A 19754-nucleotide genomic window follows, 5' to 3' on the forward strand; every position below is an offset into this window, starting at 1 on the left:
GTCAGCTTGGCGGGGGGTTTCAAATGTTAGCGTTTAGTTCGCTTGGCATTCTGAGGCGCGAGCGAAGCAGAGGCAGACCGATCATCAGTAGTCTCTTTCTGCTTTTTATCAGCGGTTCCGCTGTGTGTGGAGGCAGGCCAGCTGCCTGTGGGCCAGTTAGGTGCTTTTCTTATGCCGGGCCAGGGCCGATACAGAGGTAGAGAGGAACTGAGTCCTGGTAGGCCTCACTGTTGCTGCTCCCACAAGCCCCAGCCCATCACTTCACTGGCAGGCACCGCGCCACCACTCCAACCTGCACAGTGACCCCTGACCTCTGTTCCACTGCTGTCCCTCTGCACCGACGTGGCCCTGAATCCCAGCTTCAAACACAACCGGGGCCTCACTCTCCTGAACCCCCCCCCTCCCCAGGAGAGAACACAAGCAGGTCAGCCAACCAGCACCGTCACCGCTGACACTTGAGAGATCGATTAACCGTGCATGCCCAGAATAGGCAGAAGTGTGTGGGGGAGGGGGGGAAATCCAATTATTTTTCATAACAGAGAACGCCACATCAAAGGTAGAATTTCCACAGCACTATGTGGCATTTGAAATCAGGTCTGGAACCATGAAGTGTATTGGCATGACTTTTATCAATTTAATTACGGAAATCTTAATTTGAGAAAGAGAGTGCACGGGGAGAGGGAAAGGGGAGAGAGAAGAGAGTTAGACTGCACGCAGTGATGGCTTCATTCCGTGGCTAGATGGAGTTGTGAAAGTGGTCGTCGATGCGGCACCAAACCCAGTTAGAATGTGCACCACGTCTCCACACCGGGGCACCAGAGAAAGCTCAGCCCAGATATTCAAGGAATGGCCCTTTTGGTGAAGGGCTTCAGACCTGAGTAACTGAGTGGCGGGAGGATTTCATTAAATCCTCGAACTCGTCTCATTCTCTCAGTGGACTCTAGTGCTTTCATATGGCTGAAGTTATTCATGGGCTAAATGTTAATGAGAGGGGCACAGCCGACTTCCATTACTGGTTCAACCTCAGTTGCCCCACACTCACATCACACAGTCAAATGCGGAGCTGTCATTAGCTCCCCATATGTCTCAGGGGGAAAACAATGTCACTTCAAGAGAGACTATTTCTCTTGGGGGGGTTGTCTACGAGGTTTAAGAGGAGTGTAACAGAAGATGGAGAGAAGCTGAGTGTGTGATGCGGGGGGGGTTGGAGTGGGGGGGGGATCACTTGCGACAGAATTTATAGCGCTGCCACGACTGATCTTTCCATAGATTGCCGTGCTGCGTCTGACTGTGGTATTCTCTCTCTCTCTCTCTCTCTCTGTCTCTGTCTCTCTGTCTCTCTGTCTCTCTCTCTGTCTGTCTCTGTCTCTCTCTCTCTCTGTCTGTCTGTCTGTCTGTCTGTCTGTCTGTCTGTCTGTCTGTCTGTCTGTCTGTCTGTCTGTCTGTCTGTCTGTCTCTCTCTCTCTCTCTCTCTCTGTCTCTGTCTCTCTGTCTCTGTCTGTCTGTCTCTCTCTCTCTATCTCTCTCCATTCCTAAAAGTCAATTGTATTTATTCCTGCTTTCAAGCAAGCAAGTGAGGGGGGATGAGTTTTTTTTTCCATCTCCAGCCTGATGTATAGTAGTTCCATGGTGATAAAACATCATGGATTGAAGCTTATAGTGATATGTCTGCTGCATCTGATCCTCTATATTTGCCTCATGGATCCAGATGTGTTGTTTCTGCATGGGTTCCATTCTGTAATTAACTCTCAGCTCCTGCCCGCTGATGCCATTCTTTCCCTGTCATTACCCAGACTCCTGCGTGCCAGAGCCAGGTGACGAGCAGATGGACCTGGCTGGTGCTGAACTGAGCCCAGGCACTTTCCCATCCCTGCCTGTCCCTGCCCACCACCCCAACAACAATATCCCTGCCTGTCCTTGCCCACCACCCCAACAACACTATCCCTGCCTGTCCCTGCCCACCGCCCCAACAACACTATCCCTGCCTGTCCCTGCCCACCACCCCAACAACACTATCCCTGCCTGTCCCTGCCCACCACCCCAACAACACTATCCCTGCCTGTCCCTGCCCACCACCCCAACAACACTATCCCTGCCTGTCCCTGCCCACCACCCCAACAACACTATCCCTGCCTGTCCCTGCCCACCACCCCAACAACACTATCCCTGCCTGTCCCTGCCCACCGCCCCAACAACACCATCCCTGCCTGTCCCTGCCCACCACCCCAACAACAATATCCCTGCCTGTCCTTGCCCACCACCCCAACAACACTATCCCTGCCTGTCCCTGCCCGTCCCTGCCCACCGCCCCAACAACACTATCCCTGCCTGTCCCTGCCCACCGCCCCAACAACAATATCCCTGCCTGTCCCTACCCACTGCCCCAACAACACTATCCCTGCCTGTCCCTACCCACCACCCCACTAACACTATCCCTGCCTGTCCCTGCCCATCGCCTCAACAACACCATCACTGCCAGTCCCTGCCCACCGCCCCAACAACACCATCCCTGCTTGCCTCTACCCCCCCCAACAACACTATCCCTGCCTGTCCCTGCCCACCGCCCCAACAACACTATCCCTGCTTGTCCCTGCCCACCACCCCAACAACACTATCCCTGCTTGTCCCTGCCCACCACCCCAACAACACTATCCCTGCCTGTCCCTGCCCACCACCCCAACAACACCATCCCTGCCTGTCCCTGCCCACCGCCCCAACAACACTATCCCTGCCTGTCCCTGCCCACCGCCCCAACAACACCATCCTTGCCTGTCCCTGCCCACCACCCCAACAACACTATCCCTGCCCACCACCCCAACAACACTATCCCTGCCTGTCCCTGCCCACCGTCCCAACAACACCACCCTTGCCTGTCCCTGCCCACCACCCCAACAACACCATATCTGCTTGTCCCTGCCCACCACCCCAACAACACTATCCCTGCCTGTCTCTGCCTGTCCCTGCCCACCACCCCAACAACACTATCCCTGCCCACCACCCCAACAACACCACCCTTGCCTGTCCCTGCCCACCACCCCAACAACACCATCTCTGCCTGTCCCTGCCCACCACCCCAACAACACTATCCCTGCCTGTCCCTGCCCACCGCCCCAACAACACCATCCTTGCCTGTCCCTGCCCACCACCCCAACAACACTATCCCTGCCCACCACCCCAACAACACTATCCCTGCCTGTCCCTGCCCACCGTCCCAACAACACCACCCTTGCCTGTCCCTGCCCACCACCCCAACAACACCATCTCTGCCTGTCCCTGCCCACCACCCCAACAACACTATCCCTGCCTGTCTCTGCCTGTCCCTGCCCACCACCCCAACAACACTATCCCTGCCTGTCCCTGCCCACCACCCCAACAACACCATCCCTGCCCACCGCCCCAACAACACCATCCCTGCCTGTCCCTGCCCACCGCCCCAACAACACTATCCCTGCCCACCACCCCAACAACACCATCCCTGCCCACCGCCCCAACAACACCATCCCTGCCTGCCTCTACCCCGCCTCACAGCACTATCCCTGCCTGTCCCTGCCCACCGCCCCAACAGCACCATCCCTGCCTACCTCTACCCCCCCAACAACAACACTATCCCTGCCTGCCCCTGCGCACCGCCCCAACAACACTATCCCTGCCTGTCCCTGCCCACTGCCCCAACAACACTATCCCTGCCTGTCCCTGCCCACCGCCCCAACAACACTATCCCTGCCTGTCCCTGCCCACCACCCCAACAACACTATCCCTGCCTGTCCCTGCCCACCACCCCAACAACACCGACCCTGCCTGCCTGCCTCTATCCCCCCAACAACACTATCCCTGCCTGTCCCTGCCCACCGCCCCAACAACACCGACCCTGCCTGCCTGCCTCTATCCCCCCCCCAACAACACTATCCCTGCCTGTCCCTGCCCACCGCCCCAACAACACTATCCCTGCCTGTCCCTGCCCACCACCCCAACAACACCGACCCTGCCTGCCTGCCTCTACCCCCCCAACAACACTATCCCTGCCTGTCCCTGCCCACCGCCCCAACAACACTATCCCTGCCCACCGCCCCAACAACACCATCCCTGCCTGTCTCTACCCCCCCCCCAACAACACTATCCCTGCCTGTCCCTGCCCACCGCCCCAACAACACTATCTCTGCCTGTCCCTGCCCACCACCCCAACAACACCATCCCTGCCTACCGCCCCAACAACACTATCCCTGCCTGTCCCTGCCCACCGGCCCAACAAACACTATCCCTGCCTGTCCCTGCCCACTGCCCCAACAACACCAACCCTGCCTACCTGCCTCTACCCCCCCAACAACACTATCCCTGCCTACCGCCCCAACAACACTATCCCTGCCTGTCCCTGCCCACCGCCCCAACAAACACTATCCCTGCCTGTCCCTGCCCACTGCCCCAACAACACCATCCCTGCCTGCCTCTACCCCCCCCAACAACACTATCCCTGCCTGTCCCTGCCCACCACCCCAACAACACCAACCCTGCCTGCCTGCCTCTACCCCCCCAACAACACTATCCCTGCCTGTCCCTGCCCACCGCCCCAACAACACCATCCCTGCCCACCGCCCCAACAACACCATCCTTGCCTGTCCCTGCCCACCACCCCAACAACACCATCCCTGCCCACCGCCCCAACAACACCATCCCTGCCCACCGCCCCAACAACACCATCCCTGCCTGTCCCTGCCCACCGCCCCAACAACACCATCCCTGCCTGTCCCTGCCCACCGCCCCAACAACACCATCCCTGCCTGTCCCTGCCCACCGCCCCAACAACACCATCCCTGCCTGCCTCTACCCCCCCCCCAACAACACCATCCCTGCCTGTCCCTGCCCACCGCCCCAACAACACCATCCTTGCCTGTCCCTGCCCACCGCCCCAACAACACCATCCCTGCTTGCCTCTACCCCCCCCAACAACACTATCCCTGCCTGTCCCTGCCCACCGCCCCAACAACACTATCCCTGCTTATCCCTGCCCACCACCCCAACAACACTATCCCTGCCTGTCCCTGCCCACCACCCCAACAACACTATCCCTGCCTGTCCCTGCCCACCAACCCAACAACACCAACCCTGTCTGCCTGCCTCTACCCCCACCGCCCCAACAACACTATCCCTGCTTGTCCCTACCCCAACAACACTATCCCTGCCTGTCCCTGCCCACCACCCCAACAACACTATCCCTGCGTCTCTCTCTCTCTCTCTCTCTCTCTCTCTCTCTCTCTCTCTCTCTCTCTCTCTCTCTCTCTGTTGTTACATGGAAATGACTACATAATCGAATAGTAACACAGTCCTTAATGAGAGCCACTGTGTAAGTGTGCACACGATGAGGAATACGAGTAGGCTGATGTCTGCATGTGCACTTCATCAGAGGTAGCTGTTTCGACCAATGTTTTAACGAGCAAATCAAAGTAAACACTTGTCACACACTAGTAATAACATAAAACATATGACAACATAAAACAGTCAAAATGTTTTGTTTGAGCGGCAGGTCTCAAGGCAGAGGCACAGCATTAAATGACAACAGATTAAAGCTGCGAAATTGGCACCCACAGAAGAAAGAAACATCTTAAAAAGAACACATTAAGCAACCAGTAGAATACAATGACATATTCTGCGTGGCAGTGATTGTATTTCTGTCCCTTCGTGGCAGTCTGGTAAAAGAGTCTCATTGGAATTCATGAAATAGTTTTCTCGCGGACCGGCGCTGTAAAATCAATACATTAACTGTGCTGGGGGGCTAACACTCTCAGAAGATTGTGTTTATGTACCCTGACCCGTTTCCCTGAGTGGGGTGCATTACATTTGAATCGGGGGAATTATCTACGTACTTTCCAGATAATACACAATGATAAAACACTAAAATGGCCTAGGTTAATCTTATTCTAGAATCAAGTATGTGTGTGTGTGGGCGTCTGCGTATGCGTGTGTGTGATTGTGGGAGTAGTTTCTATAAATACCTGCATGTGTGTGTTTCTGAATGTACGTACACACTGAGTGTATGAAACTTTAGGAACACCTCCCTAATATTGAGTTGCACCCCCCTTTTGCCCTCAGAACAGCCTCAGTTCGTCGAAAGCGTTCCCACAGGGATGCTGGCCCATGTTGACTCCAACGCTTCCCGCAGTTGTGTCAAGTTGTCTGGATGTCCTTTGGGTGGTGGACCAATCTTGATACACACGGGAAACTGTTGAGCGTGAAAAGCCCAGCAGCGTTGCAGTTCACACACACAAACCGGTGCGCCAAGCACCTACTACCATACCCCATTCAAAGGCACTTTTGTCTTGCCCATTTACCCTCTGAATGGCACACACACACAACCCACGTCTCAATTGGCTCAAGGCTTTCAAATCCTTCTTTAACCTCTCGGGTTCCATTCGTCTACAGTGATTGAAGTGGATTTAACAGGTGACAGCAATCAGGAGGGACCCTCGATTTCACCTGGATTCACCCGGTCTATGTCATGGAAAGAGCAGGTGTTCCTAATGTTTTGTAAACTCTGAACGCATTGCACCGGATGCATAGAGTTGATGGTATATACCTATCTATGAGTTGCAGTGTTTTGTATCCTGTGAGCGTGTGAATATTAACCGTGTGTGTCGTTGTGATGATGGGCTTATTATTTTATGGACTCCTGCTCTCTTAGTGCTCCTGTGGATGTGGCTGCTGAATGAAGATTAAATTAAGATAAACAGAAATATAGGAGGATGTGGCCCAGAGAGCCTGCAGGAGAAAGAGATGTTGTCTGTCTTTTATTTATTTGACTTTTGGCTGATTATTTGAGGGGGTTGATACCAAGAGACACATTTCCATATTTCAGGTTATGCCCATAGTACGAAATATTATAAATCATTTATATGTTATGGTAAATGGAAAGACATTTGAATTCAAAACATTCAACAGTAGCTACACATTTTTCTACTATACTACGATGGATTTCCAGATTTGAGAGTTGAATTACTTAAGTCGCATGTCTTATGGGCCCAAGGTCACTATTTCCAATGGAACGAGAGATGGGAAAACATTCCGACTGTGACGCCACAGTCATGGTTATCGCTTCACGCTACAGTCAAAGAGACAGAGAAGCTTTCCCTTTGGCGAACCCACTCCCTGCAGGAGGAGTGAGTGAGGAGAATGGGAGAGGCAGGTAGGAAGGGAGGCAAGCACAGAGGCTCCAGGCGTTTGGGCCATGGCATTTTGGGAGGCTCATCTCCTGGCTGGGATTGACTAGAAGCCATAATATTTACTGAGAAGGTAGATTGACTTTTCAGAGAAATCAATGTCTGTTATGGCCCTGCACGCTGTACTGAACCTGGAAGGTAATGGGATCTCTGCAACGCTTGGCTAACAGGACTCCATGCCTGTCTCTCTCTCTCTCTCTCTCTCTCTCTCTCTCTCTCTCTCTCATTCTCTCTCTCTCTCCACCTCTGTTCCTTGACTTCCTTAACAGACTTTATAATGGACAAATGTTAATAATTAATGTCAGAGCAATTGGAGACAATTAAGTGTGTTGACTGGACCATTCATTTTCCCGAGGCCCGTTAGTGGGGAGCACAGCAGACAGACAGATGGAGGGAGCCCATCTGTGGAGGCAACGAGCTACGCAGCCTCATCTTCTCCCTTTCCCCGATTTCCTCAAAGGATTACACACGTTACACACTTTACACACTTTAGACACACGCGCGCACGCACGCACGCACGCACGCACGCACGCACGCACGCACGCACGCACGCACGCACGCACGCACGCACGCACACACACACACACACACACACACACACACACACACACACACACACACACCACCCCAGCTGGCATATCTAAAGGACAGGTCAACGAGCCCTAAACTCATTCCCGTAAAAAGGTGAAGGTCTTTTAGGGTGCACACAAGCCATCCTTTTATTTCCTCCTGAAAATCACATTTCAGACTTAGTGTCAGTGTCGGGGTTATCCCTGACAACAACCAAAAGAAAACACATGAAAAGAATCACGTGAAAAGAACAGGTGGTTTTTTGGACACTTTTTGGAGACTATATGAAGAAGAGAGGCATGCGCCTGCAGCAGTGAAGCTCCCAATTGCTGGCTCAGAAATAAGAAATGATCCTATTTGTACGCACTTGAATCATTATACTCAGGTAGGCTAAGTTACCTTTTCACAGAACGGCAGTAAAGAATTTGCTATTCCATATGTGGAAACATTAATACTGCAACATCTTGACGCATCATTTTCACATGTGAGGAGAATCACAGTATTGCATCACCACATGTGAAATTGCAAGTTCTCTTCGATGTTTTCTTCAATTTTCACATGTGAACTTGCAATTCCACATGTAAACAAGACATATTTCACATGTGCAACTGCAATTCATATGTGAGGTGGAAACATGTTTTTTTCTCAAGTGAAAATGTGGTATTATCTCATTTAATACATCTGAAAACAGCTGTATGTGGAAATGCGATTTTCACACATGAAACTGGGATGAAGCGTGTTCCTGCGGTTGCATCTGTGCAATCTAGCTGCATATCGCTCAGTAGTATGAGGGAGTGTTGATGTGTGTGTGAGTTGGCTGTTGGGTTTGTGGGGGAGGATTCTTGTATGTGCATCAACATGTGTTTGTGTGAAAGGATGTGTGTGTGTGTACGTGTGCGTGCGTGTGTGTGTGTGTGTGTGTGTGTGTGTGTGCATATGCATGTGAGTTACCTCCATTCCCCTTTAAAGGTCTATTTATCTATTGCTGTCCCCTAACAAACACGTGAATGGCTTACCTAACCCAGTGGGTGGTCTTTTAGCCCCCTGCGATTGGCTGACCCCTCCAGAGAGTGTCACAACCGAAGACAGCGTGTTAGACTATAATCACACAAGCATGACCTGCCACATCATGGCACTCCCTGCCACGGCCCCGCCACTCAACACGGCATGGGCACAGGTTGCTAGGCAACAGGCCACAGGAGCTTTCAGAGAGGATGGAGGGAAAGTCGGAGACCAACAGGCAGAGATGAGAGTGACAAACATGGAGGACCAGGGGGTGACATGGTGCTCTTCAGTGGAAAGCATCCACCCCTGTCTACCCCTGTCACATCCTCTGTCTCCAGACTCCCTTCCTTCCTTTCAGCTCTCTCTCCATCTCTCTCGAGTGGCGCAGCGGTCTAAGGCACTACAGACGCCCTGGTTTAAATCCAGGCTGTATCACAACCGACCATGATTGGGAGTCCCTTAGGTCGGCGCACAATTGGCCCAGCATTGTCCGGGTTTGGCCGGTGTAGGCCGTCATTGTAAATAAGAATTTGCTCTTAATTAAAACCTCTTGGTACTAGGGGGCAGTATTTTCATTTTTGGAAAAAAACGTTCCCGTTTTAAACGGGATATTTTGTCAGGACAAGATGCTAGAATATGCATATACAGTAATTGACAGCTTTGGATAGAAAACACTCTAAACTGTAAAGATATTGTCTGTGAGTATAACAGAACTGATGTTGCAGGCGAAAGCCTGAGAAAAATCCAATCCGGAAGTGCCCCAGGTTTTGAAAGCGCTGCGTTCCAATGAGTCCCTATTGAACTGTGAGTGTGCTATGAACCAGCTTACGCGTTCTACGTATTCCCCAAGGTGTCTACAGCATTGTGACGTAGTTTGCCTGCTGCTAGCAAGGCATAATGCTATGCTAGGCTATCGATAAACTTACACAAATGCTTGTCTAGCTTTGGCTGTAAAGCATATTTTGAAAATCTGAGATGACAGGGTGATTAACAAAAGGCTAAGCTGTGTCTCAATATATTTCATTTGTGATTTTTTTGAATAGGAATATTTTCTAGGGATATTTATGTCCGTTGCGTTATGCTAATGTCAGGCGATGATTACGCTACCGGATCCGGGATGGGGAATATCAAGATTAACTGACTTGCCTCGTTAAATGAAGGTTAAATTTTTAAAAATGTAACACCCTCTCCCTCTCTCAAATCCACGTTCCTCTCTGCCTCAAGGAAGACTCTTCTCCTGTGTGAGGGAATTAAAATGGGTTGTCGTATACACCGAGTGTATAAAACATTAGGAGCACCTGCTCTTTCTCTACACAGACATGATCGTCCTTTTAACTTGTCAGCGGCGTCCTGCAGCCCATTGTTAACACAAACAGCGCAATTATTGGCAGCGTCGTGTTCACGTGGAGGTCTACAGTGTTTTACAGGCATTGTGTGAAGGCCCATGTCTGCCAGAGCAGAGGCATTGCAGGGACACATTCTCCCAGAGTGTTAACTCAATTAGTCTGTCCAGGAAGAGCCTTTATTACTTCCTCATTCTGATACGCTGGGAAACAACCTGGAGCTCAGCTAAACACAGGCTTCTCACACATCTTTAATGGCAACTCTAACCTTCTGAGCAGAATCCGCACGTCTCGGTTTTATATGAGTAGGCCGGTGAGTGTGCTGAACACACATCTCTTTATGAATTAGCATGTTAATGGGAATGTGTAATAAAGCAGACTCTGTTGATATCGGTATAAATACGTTGCTTATTTACCTGACAGATCCATCTCTGGAGTGGACTGCATAAGTGTTTGAATCGTATACCGTGGGAGTTTGCTGTTTGTCTCAGTGCATTGCCCTCCGGGCTCATCCATCACCTCTGGCCAACCCTTGGCCTAAACAGCCAACCAAGCTATGCTGGAGCTGGACACAGGCAGACAGCCAGGGATGGAAACCGGCATCAACTCTAATCAATGTGGCTGTCATGATTATGTCCGGTGTGCTTTAATCTGCAACCAGGCAACAGGCAGCTCTTAAACAGAGTTGAAGAGACAGTGACAGGTAGAGGCAGGATGGAGGGGGTGAGGGTGTAGGGGAAAGGGGGGCCGTTTGGCCTCACACACTCGGTGCTGTCGAAAACGTCAAACCGCCGTGCTCTGTGAGTCCCTGGCCCTGGCTAAGATCTGACACACAGCAGGGATTCACAAACCAAATGGCAGGTGACTTAACGCAACACAGCAATGGCACCACTCCATATCGTATTTGCCACTTGGCTGCGGTCTTTCTAGCTGGAGAAAATGTATTTTCTCTGGTAACTCACTGAGATAAATAGGGGTTAGATAATGCTTTAACCTCAATGGCCTGAAACAAAGGAGAGAACTATTCTATTAAGCTTGGGGGGGAATAACATCTATAATAGACCAAAGCTTACAAGAACACAATACAAGACTGGTTACATTGGATTTCACAACACAATACACGGAGAAGGTTCTAACAAAGATGTAAGATATCTGGGGCTTTAATATTTGAAATTAGAATATGTGTCATTCTATAGGCAATACCATGTCTTTATAAACCCCCCCCCCCCAAATTCATTGAGATGTTGCAAGTGTATTGGGAGCAGAACCTTCATATTAAACAAATATGTGCTTTCCTAATATTATTATCCTTCGGTTGAATAGAACATCCCATCATAAAGAAGGATTCTGTCGGCAAATAAATAGCAGATGAATCCCATGTAAATGGCCTTAGGCTGGCCCCCGGGTGGGAGAACATCTGAATGGAAAACCTGTAGGGCCTCTCTATCGCATGTAAGAGGAAGAAGACAGAACATGGACGTCAGTACTCACCATGGTCGTCTGCGCACGTCATACAGGTCAATCTTATTGGGTGCTCTCCAAGGAGTGGCTGGAAAAAGGAGGAATACAAAACATCATTCTGCAACTTGATCTCTTTTTTTGTTTTGTTTTTTTGATCTCTAATTTTTACCCCCAATTTTGTGGTATCCAATTGGTAGTTACAGTGTTGTCCCATCGCTGCTACTCCCCTATGGACTCGGGAGAGGCGAAGGTCACGAGACATACGTCCTCCGAAACACGACCCTGCCGAGCCGCACTGCTTGCTTAACCCGGAAGCCAGCTGCACCAATGTGCTGGCGACCGGAAGTCAGCTCGCAGGCGCCCGGCCCGCCACAAGGAGTCGCTAGAGCGCGATGGGAAAAGGAAATCCCGACTGGCCAAACCCTCCCCTAAACTGGACGACACTGGGCCAATTGTGGGTCTCCCGGTCAACGGCCGGCTGTGACACAGCCTGGGATTGAACCCGGGGCTGTAGTGACGCCTCAAGAACTGCGACGCAGTGCGGTAGAACGCTGCGCCACTCGGGAGAACTTGATCTCTTTTACCTCTATGTCTATACAATAGTTCTAGTGAATGTTGATAATATCCTTATTAACAATGGTCTAAGACTTACCTGGGTAGTATCTTGTGACCCCCGTGGAGCTGCCGAACACCTGCCAGCGCAGAGAGCTGTCCTCCCGCCGGTTATCAATAAACACCCTCTCAAGAGCCTGGGTCCAGTTCAGCTCATTCAGGATGACTGGGGCTGCAGGGCAGGAGGAGAGGAGAGGAGAGGAGGGGAGGGCGGAGGAGATGAGAGGAGACACTATGAGCACAGCCACGGAGGTACAGTACATGTCCAATCGACATAGTTTTGACACTATGATTTGACTGTTGGAGGTTTAATGTTCCTTGAAAAATGTAGATTTGCAAAGGAATAGTTTGACAGTAATAAAACGAGAGTTCAGTTCACGTAACAGGGTTGACCTTAAAATGGGGGACAGGTTTTCTTTATTACCTTAAAATGAATAACTAATCACATTAAATACATAATGATCTTTGGAAATGACTTTGTCAAACCTATAAAATAAATAGGGCTTGACAGTGATGGTGAAAACTTTTGAGTTTCAAATATTCCTTGGAGTAACAGAGGATGTTTAGAGGGACACGTCAAAATGGTGACTTTTGACCCTTCATCAAGTTTTCATTTAAAATGTATTCAATTTTCTATATTAAAGGGCACTTCATTTAATATAACAGCCTTTTAAAATTCTACAATTCTACAATTTCTACTTAAAATATCAAAGGGACGCAAGAAAGGCACTCATTTCGTGGAATTACCCTTATACTGTGTGTCCAGGTCAGGATAATGTAAACACAAAACAATACAATCTCTCTTCTGGCTGAATAACCTTGTCCACTCTGACAGTGTGGTCAGACTCCATAAAAATGTATATATGCAATCAGCTGTCCCAGATCCGGAGGTGGTCCTCAGCAGTGTGGAGCAGGCATCGCTGTAATCTGGACGATATCTATACGGTGGAGAGCAGTGGAGGAATCACACCTGACATTGGTCGAGGTCATGTGTCACTGCATATGTGGAGACAGCAGTTTGGACGATGCTGCATTTGAATAGAGAGGGAAAATAATGGTGCTATTCATGCTGCTGCTATTTCCCCACAGAGCCAATCAAAACAGCTTGACTGTGTGTGTGTGTGTGTGTGTGTGTGTGTGTGTGTGTGTGTGTGTGTGTGTGTGTGTGTGTGTGTGTGTGGCCTGCAGTGTAGATGGCTGACATTACAATAAAGGCGGCTCACATCTGCATAATACTCCCAGTCAGCGTGTGTGTGTGTGTGTGTGTGTGCGTGTGTGTGTGTATTTAAGTTAAGGTCACAGCTATATCTCACAGGCCAGTAGTACTTTATGAAAGTACGGGACCGCCGATTGCTGAAGCGCGTAGCGCGTAAAAATCGCCTGCAACAACTCACTACCGAGTTCCAAACTGCCTCTGGAAACAACATCAGCACGATTACTGTACGTCGGGAACTTCATGAAATGGGTTTCCATGGCCGAGCAGCACACACAAGTCTAATGCGCAATCCCAAGCGCCAGCTGGAGTGGTGTAAAAGCTCGCCGCCATTGTACTCTGGAACAGTGGAAACTCGATCTCTGGAGTGATGAATCACGCTTCACCATTTGGAAGTCCGACGGACAAATCTGGGTTTGGCGGAGGCCAGGAGAACGCTACCTGCCCGAATGCAACAGTGCCAATTGTAAAGTTTGGTGGAGGAGGAATGTTTTTCATGGTTTGGGTTAGTTCCATTGAAGGGAAATCTTACCTCTACAGCATACAATGACATTCTAGATGATTCTGTGCTTCCAACTATGTGGCAACAGTTTAGAGAAGGCCCTTTCCTGTTTCAGCATTACAATGCCCCCATGTACAAAGCGAGGTCCATACAGAAATGGTTTGTCGAGATTGGTGTGGAAGAACTTGACTGGCCTGCACATAGCCCTGACCTTAACCCCATCAAACACCTTCGGGATGAATTGGAACGCCGACTGAGAGCCAGGCCTAATCGCCCAACATCACTGCCCGACCTCACTAATGCTCATGTGGCTGAATGGAATCAAGTCTGATTAATGTGGTATTTTGTTTCCTGACACAAGAACAAGCCAGTTGATCCGAATATATAATGGAGTATCAGAATTTGCTGTCTGTCTAGACAGAAAAAGACTTTGAAGTCAGATTTTGCAGTAAAAAAAGCCAGTCCCCGCAGCAATGTTCCAAACATCGAGTGGGAAGCCTTCGCAGAAGAGTCTAAGCTGTTACAGCAGCAAGGGTTACCAAGTCCATATTAAATGCCCATCATTTTGGAACGAGATGTTCGACGAGCAGGTGTCCACATACTTTTTTCCCCCTGCATGTCGCTCTCCCCCTCTCCCCATCAATTAATACCATACATGTCCTGCTATTTCTCTCTCACCTTGCATCCTGTGCTCGAATGCCATCCACCCCGCCAATGCACCCTCCACCACCTTCCCCCACCCTTGAGCTGCTGCCACAGAGAAAGGCTTTCACTTCCTGTTTAATAGCTGAGCTGGAGTCAGAAGATGGGGCGCGCAATCAGAGGTTTAATGGGCGCCTGATTAAAGGAGAAACAGGACGAGACGCTGAGCTGAGGAGAACTTCACTGGCTTTCCTGATTTAATTACTCAGCCAACCACAGCCAGATAAGCCCCTGAACCTCCAAGTCCAGCTTCTCTCCCCTTCTCGTTTGCATTTCACACAAATAAACGATCATTATCCACTTTTCCCATGATTTTCAATTACTGCTCCGAGTTGCTGATGAGCTGTCAGGTTAGAGAGAGAGAGAGAGAGAGAGAGAGAGAGAGGAGAGAAGAGGCCCGACCTGCCCCCACCCCCACCCCCACCCAGCCGGCCTCTAAACACCACTCACACGCCTCATTTGCTGGAGCACTAATTCAAACATTAGTATTCACACTCTTTTGTTTAACACTGAAACATTCCGTTGTTGAATTGCCCAGAAACTATTACATTCAAAGTCAAAGTTAGATAGTTAAACTGAGGATGTTTAGTATAGAACCTCTTCAAAATTCAAACAAGCTAGCTGTTAGTGAAAGGTCTGCCATCTCTTGCTTTGTAACACACGAACATGCGCACGCACGCACGCACGCGAGCACACACATACACAAACATGCACACATACACCAGCACTAACCAGTGACTGGAGGGGAGGAACATATGAGAGCCAAATTGCTCTTGCCACCCAGGGGAGCGCCTCAACATGTTTTCCACTAAATTCAGAGACATAATCACAAAAAAAGAAGAATGAAAGGAGAAGAGCGGGATGGAGAGAATTTTACAGATGTAGATAAATAGAGGAACAAACAGGGAGCGAGAGAGAGACAAGAGAGAGAGAGACAAGAGAGAGAGAGGCAAGAGAGAGAGACAAGAGAGAGACAAGAGAGAGACAAGAGAGAGAGAGGCAAGAGAGAGAGGCAAGAGAGAGAGAGGCAAGAGAGAGAGGCAAGAGAGAGAGGCAAGAGAGAGAGAGAGAGAGAGCGAGGCAAGAGAGAGAGAGGCAAGAGAGAGAGAGACAAGAGAGAGAGAGAGGCAAGAGAGAGACAAGAGAGAGAGAGACAAGAGAGAGACAAGAGAGAGAGAGGCAAGAGAGAGAGAGGCAAGAGAGAGAGAGGCAAGAGAGAGAGAGACAAGAGAGAGAGAGAGGCAAGAGAGAGACAAGAGAGAGAGAGAGACAAGAGAGAGAGAGAGACAAGAGAGAGACAAGAGAGAGAGAGACAAGAGAGAGACAAGAGAGAGAGAGAGACAATAGAGAGAGAGAGGCAAGAGAGAGACAAGAGAGAGAGAGAGAGACAAGAGAGAGAGAGAGACAAGAGAGAGAGAGAGACAAGAGAGAGACAAGAGAGAGAGAGAGAGCGAGGCAAGAGAGAGAGAGACAAGAAGAGAGAGAGAGGCAAGAGAGAGACAAGAGAGAGAGAGACAAGAGAGAGACAAGAGAGAGACAAGAGAGAGAGGCAAGAGAGAGGCAAGAGAGAGAGGCAAGAGAGAGAGGCAAGAGAGAGAGAGCGAGGCAAGAGAGAGAGAGGCAAGAGAGAGAGAGACAAGAGAGAGAGAGAGGCAAGAGAGAGAGAGACAAGAGAGAGAGAGAGGCAAGAGAGAGAGGCAAGAGAGAGAGAGAGAGAGCGAGGCAAGAGAGAGAGAGGCAAGAGAGAGAGAGAGGCAAGAGAGAGACAAAAGAGAGCGAGGCAAGAGAGAGAGGCAAGAGAGAGAGACGAGAGAGAGAGAGACAAGAGAGAGAGAGAGAGAGGCAAGAGAGAGAGGCAAGAGAGAGAGATAGAGAGCGAGGCAAGAGAGAGAGAGGCAAGAGAGAGAGAGACAAGAGAGAGAGAGAGGCAAGAGAGAGAGAGACAAGAGAGAGAGAGAGGCAAGAGAGACAAGAGCGAGAGAAGGCAAGAGAGAGAGAGGCAAGAGAGAGAGAGACAAGAGAGAGAGAGAGACAAGAGAGAGAGAGAGGCAAGAGAGAGAGAGACAAGAGAGAGAGAGAGAGAGAGCGAGGCAAGAGAGAGAGGCAAGAGAGAGAGAGACAAGAGAGAGAGAGAGGCAAGAGAGAGACAAGAGAGAGAGAGGCAAGAGAGAGAGAGAGAGAGCGAGGCAAGAGAGAGAGAGGCAAGAGAGAGAGACAAGAGAGAGAGAGGCAAGAGAGAGACAAGAGAGAGAGAGGCAAGAGAGAGAGAGGCAAGAGAGAGAGAGACAAGAGAGAGAGTCAAGAGAGAGAGAGAGGCAAGAGAGAGAGGCAAGAGAGAGAGAGAGCGAGACAAGAGAGAGAGAGGCAAGAGAGAGAGGGACAAGAGAGAGAGAGACAAGAGAGAGACAAGAGAGAGAGGCAAGAGAGAGAGGCAAGAGAGAGAGAGACAAGAGAGAGACAAGAGAGAGAGAGAGAAGAGAGAGAGAGACAAGAGAGAGAGAGACAGAGAGAGACAAGAGAGAGAGAGACAAGAGAGAGAGAGAGACAAGAGAGAGAGAGACAAGAGAGAGAGAGACAAGAGAGAGAGAGAGAGAGACAAGAGAGAGAGAGGCAAGAGAGAGAGAGGCAAGAGAGAGAGACAAGAGAGAGAGAGGCAAGAGAGAGAGACAAGAGAGAGAGAGACAAGAGAGAGAGAGGCAAGAGAGAGAGACAAGAGAGAGAGAGGCAAGAGAGAGAGGCAAGAGAGAGAGAGAGAGAGAGAGAGACAAGAGAGAGAGACAAGAGAGAGAGAGAGACAAGAGAGAGAGAGACAAGAGAGAGAGAGACAGAGAGAGACAAGAGAGAGAGAGACAAGAGAGAGAGAGAGACAAGAGAGAGAGAGACAAGAGAGAGAGAGACAAGAGAGAGAGAGAGAGAGACAAGAGAGAGAGAGGCAAGAGAGAGAGACAAGAGAGAGAGAGGCAAGAGAGAGAGACAAGAGAGAGAGAGAGACAAGAGAGAGAGAGGCAAGAGAGAGAGACAAGAGAGAGAGAGGCAAGAGAGAGAGAGGCAAGAGAGAGAGAGAGAGAGAGAGCGAGGTAAGAGAGAGAGACAAGAGAGAGAGAGGCAAGAGAGAGAGAGGCGAGAGAGAGACAAGAGAGAGAGAGGCAAGAGAGAGAGAGACAAGAGAGAGAGAGGCAAGAGAGAGAGAGAGAGAGACAAAAGAGAGAGGCAAGAGAGAGAGGCAAGAGAAAGAGGCAAGAGAGAGAGGCAAGAGAGAGAGAGGCAAGAGAGAGAGCGAGAGAGAGACAGAGAGACAGAGAGAGAGAGAGGCTAAGAGAGAGACCAAGATAGTGACAGAGATAGAGAGAGAGAGGAAAGAGAGAGAGAGAGTGAGAGAGTGAGTGAGAGATAAAGAAAGAGAGAGAGAGAGTTTCCTCCTGAGAGACCTGAAAGAGGCAAGCTGGTCCTAGGGCTCAACAATATACAGACTCTATTTCCTTCCACTGTGAAATACACCATGACAAAACAGACCCTGCTGCACTGTGCACTACCATTTCCTCAGAAAATATGTCAGGCCTTACAGTAAATATGGGCCATCGCAGTGGGCTGCTGCTACAGTAAACTACAGAATAACCACTGGGTTTTGGCAACTGTTGGCAAAGATACCAAATTGACACCAAAAGCATATTCATTATTGAAATAACTTAATAGGGCCAACACAATAGTGCCCTTCAAAGGGAAAATGCAGTAACTACGAATTTGGTCAAAAACCTTTTGTAATGGCTAGGTATATCATCTGGTTTATGTGGTATTTCGTTTCCTGACACAAGAACAAGCCAGTTGATCAGAATATATAATGGAGTATCAGAAATTGCTGTCTGTCTAGACAGAAAAAGACTTTGAAGGCGGATTTTGCAGTAAAGAAAAATACGTCATGACTGCGCTTTTCCTCTGCAGGGCAGAGTAGCTATAGCGCCCCAGAGTGTGTGTGGGCAGGGGGATTATGTGTGTGTGTGTGTGTGTGTGTGTGTGTGTGTGTGTGTGTGTGTGTGTGTAAACACCACCTACTGTCTGAGTACCCTTGGCTCAAAGACATCCAGACAGGTCCCACCCCAGAAGACACGGGCCGGGAGTTTTATGCAGATGTGATCCCCCTCTATTGTAATGTCAGCCAACCACACTGCAGGCCACAGACACGAGCATATCGAAGAGAAAGGAATGCAAGCAAACAAATTCTCTTTGATTTATCCAGCTAGGATATGCCATGACTTTTCTGGACAGTTGATAAAAATATACATTTCCCCAGTTGAAAAATTTGCACACGGAGGCGGACAGGGCCCCTGAGCGCTGTGTTGGGCTCATCTTTCACGTAAAACAGGCCTCTCTCTGATACCTTTAAAAGGTGATTCATCAGCTCGCCTGATGTATAAAGCACCCTTGGCTTTGCCCCTTTATGGAGCAGGACTGCACACCAAGTAGGGAAACAATTATATGAGTGGGATCTACGGAATATCCCTGTGTGAGACCATCCCTCACATACACACAACGGACCCCCACTTCACACACATTATTCACGGTGCCATCAAAATGGATCTTTTCCCTTCTGCCTAATATTAATCCAGTATTACAGTAAAACTAATACACACACTAATACACACACTAATACACACACTAATACACACACACACACACACACACACACACACACACACACACACACACACACACACACACACACACACACACACACACACGGCTAGTGTAATATATCACAGGGTAAATACAAACGATCCCTCGTTAAAGAAAAATCCATTTGGGATGATAGAACTCAAGCTATTAATGGACAAGACCTTTGTAATAACCATTATCATCGTCATCATCGTCGTGGAGATCTTTATGCCGTTCCTCTGATGAGTGGCCAGGAACCAGCTGCATGGTGGTTGCAATAGAACTTCAATTCCCCAATTCCTTTCAACAAACACAGACAGTACTCATTTATTTTGAACACACACAGCACAGGGGTAGTCGTCACCACCTCACACATCTACAAAGACACTGGAAAACAAGGACTGGGCACTGAAGGAATTGTTGATTATCTCCAAGTTTTAGAGATAGAAGAAGATTGACGGACAAAGACACAATTTAAAAGTACACTT

The 19754-nt window shown here is 49.5% G+C and overlaps 1 protein-coding gene across 3 annotated transcripts in view; it reads right to left on the minus strand.

The window, feature by feature from the left end:
• The window catches only part of cacna2d2a (calcium channel, voltage-dependent, alpha 2/delta subunit 2a), a 262938-nt gene that overhangs the window by 39607 nt on the left and 203577 nt on the right, over positions 1 to 19754 (minus strand). For all 3 annotated transcript variants that reach the window (XM_065027032.1, XM_065027031.1, XM_065027033.1), the window contains 2 exons: positions 12240 to 12371; positions 11618 to 11675 (listed from right to left, as the gene is read on the minus strand). In XM_065027032.1, coding sequence (XP_064883104.1) covers positions 11618 to 11675; positions 12240 to 12371 — 190 coding nt within the window. The remainder of the gene's footprint in view (positions 1 to 11617; positions 11676 to 12239; positions 12372 to 19754) is intronic.

The sequence above is a fragment of the Oncorhynchus nerka genome, linkage group LG2 (assembly GCF_034236695.1).
Source record: "Oncorhynchus nerka isolate Pitt River linkage group LG2, Oner_Uvic_2.0, whole genome shotgun sequence".
Taxonomy (NCBI): domain Eukaryota; kingdom Metazoa; phylum Chordata; class Actinopteri; order Salmoniformes; family Salmonidae; genus Oncorhynchus; species Oncorhynchus nerka.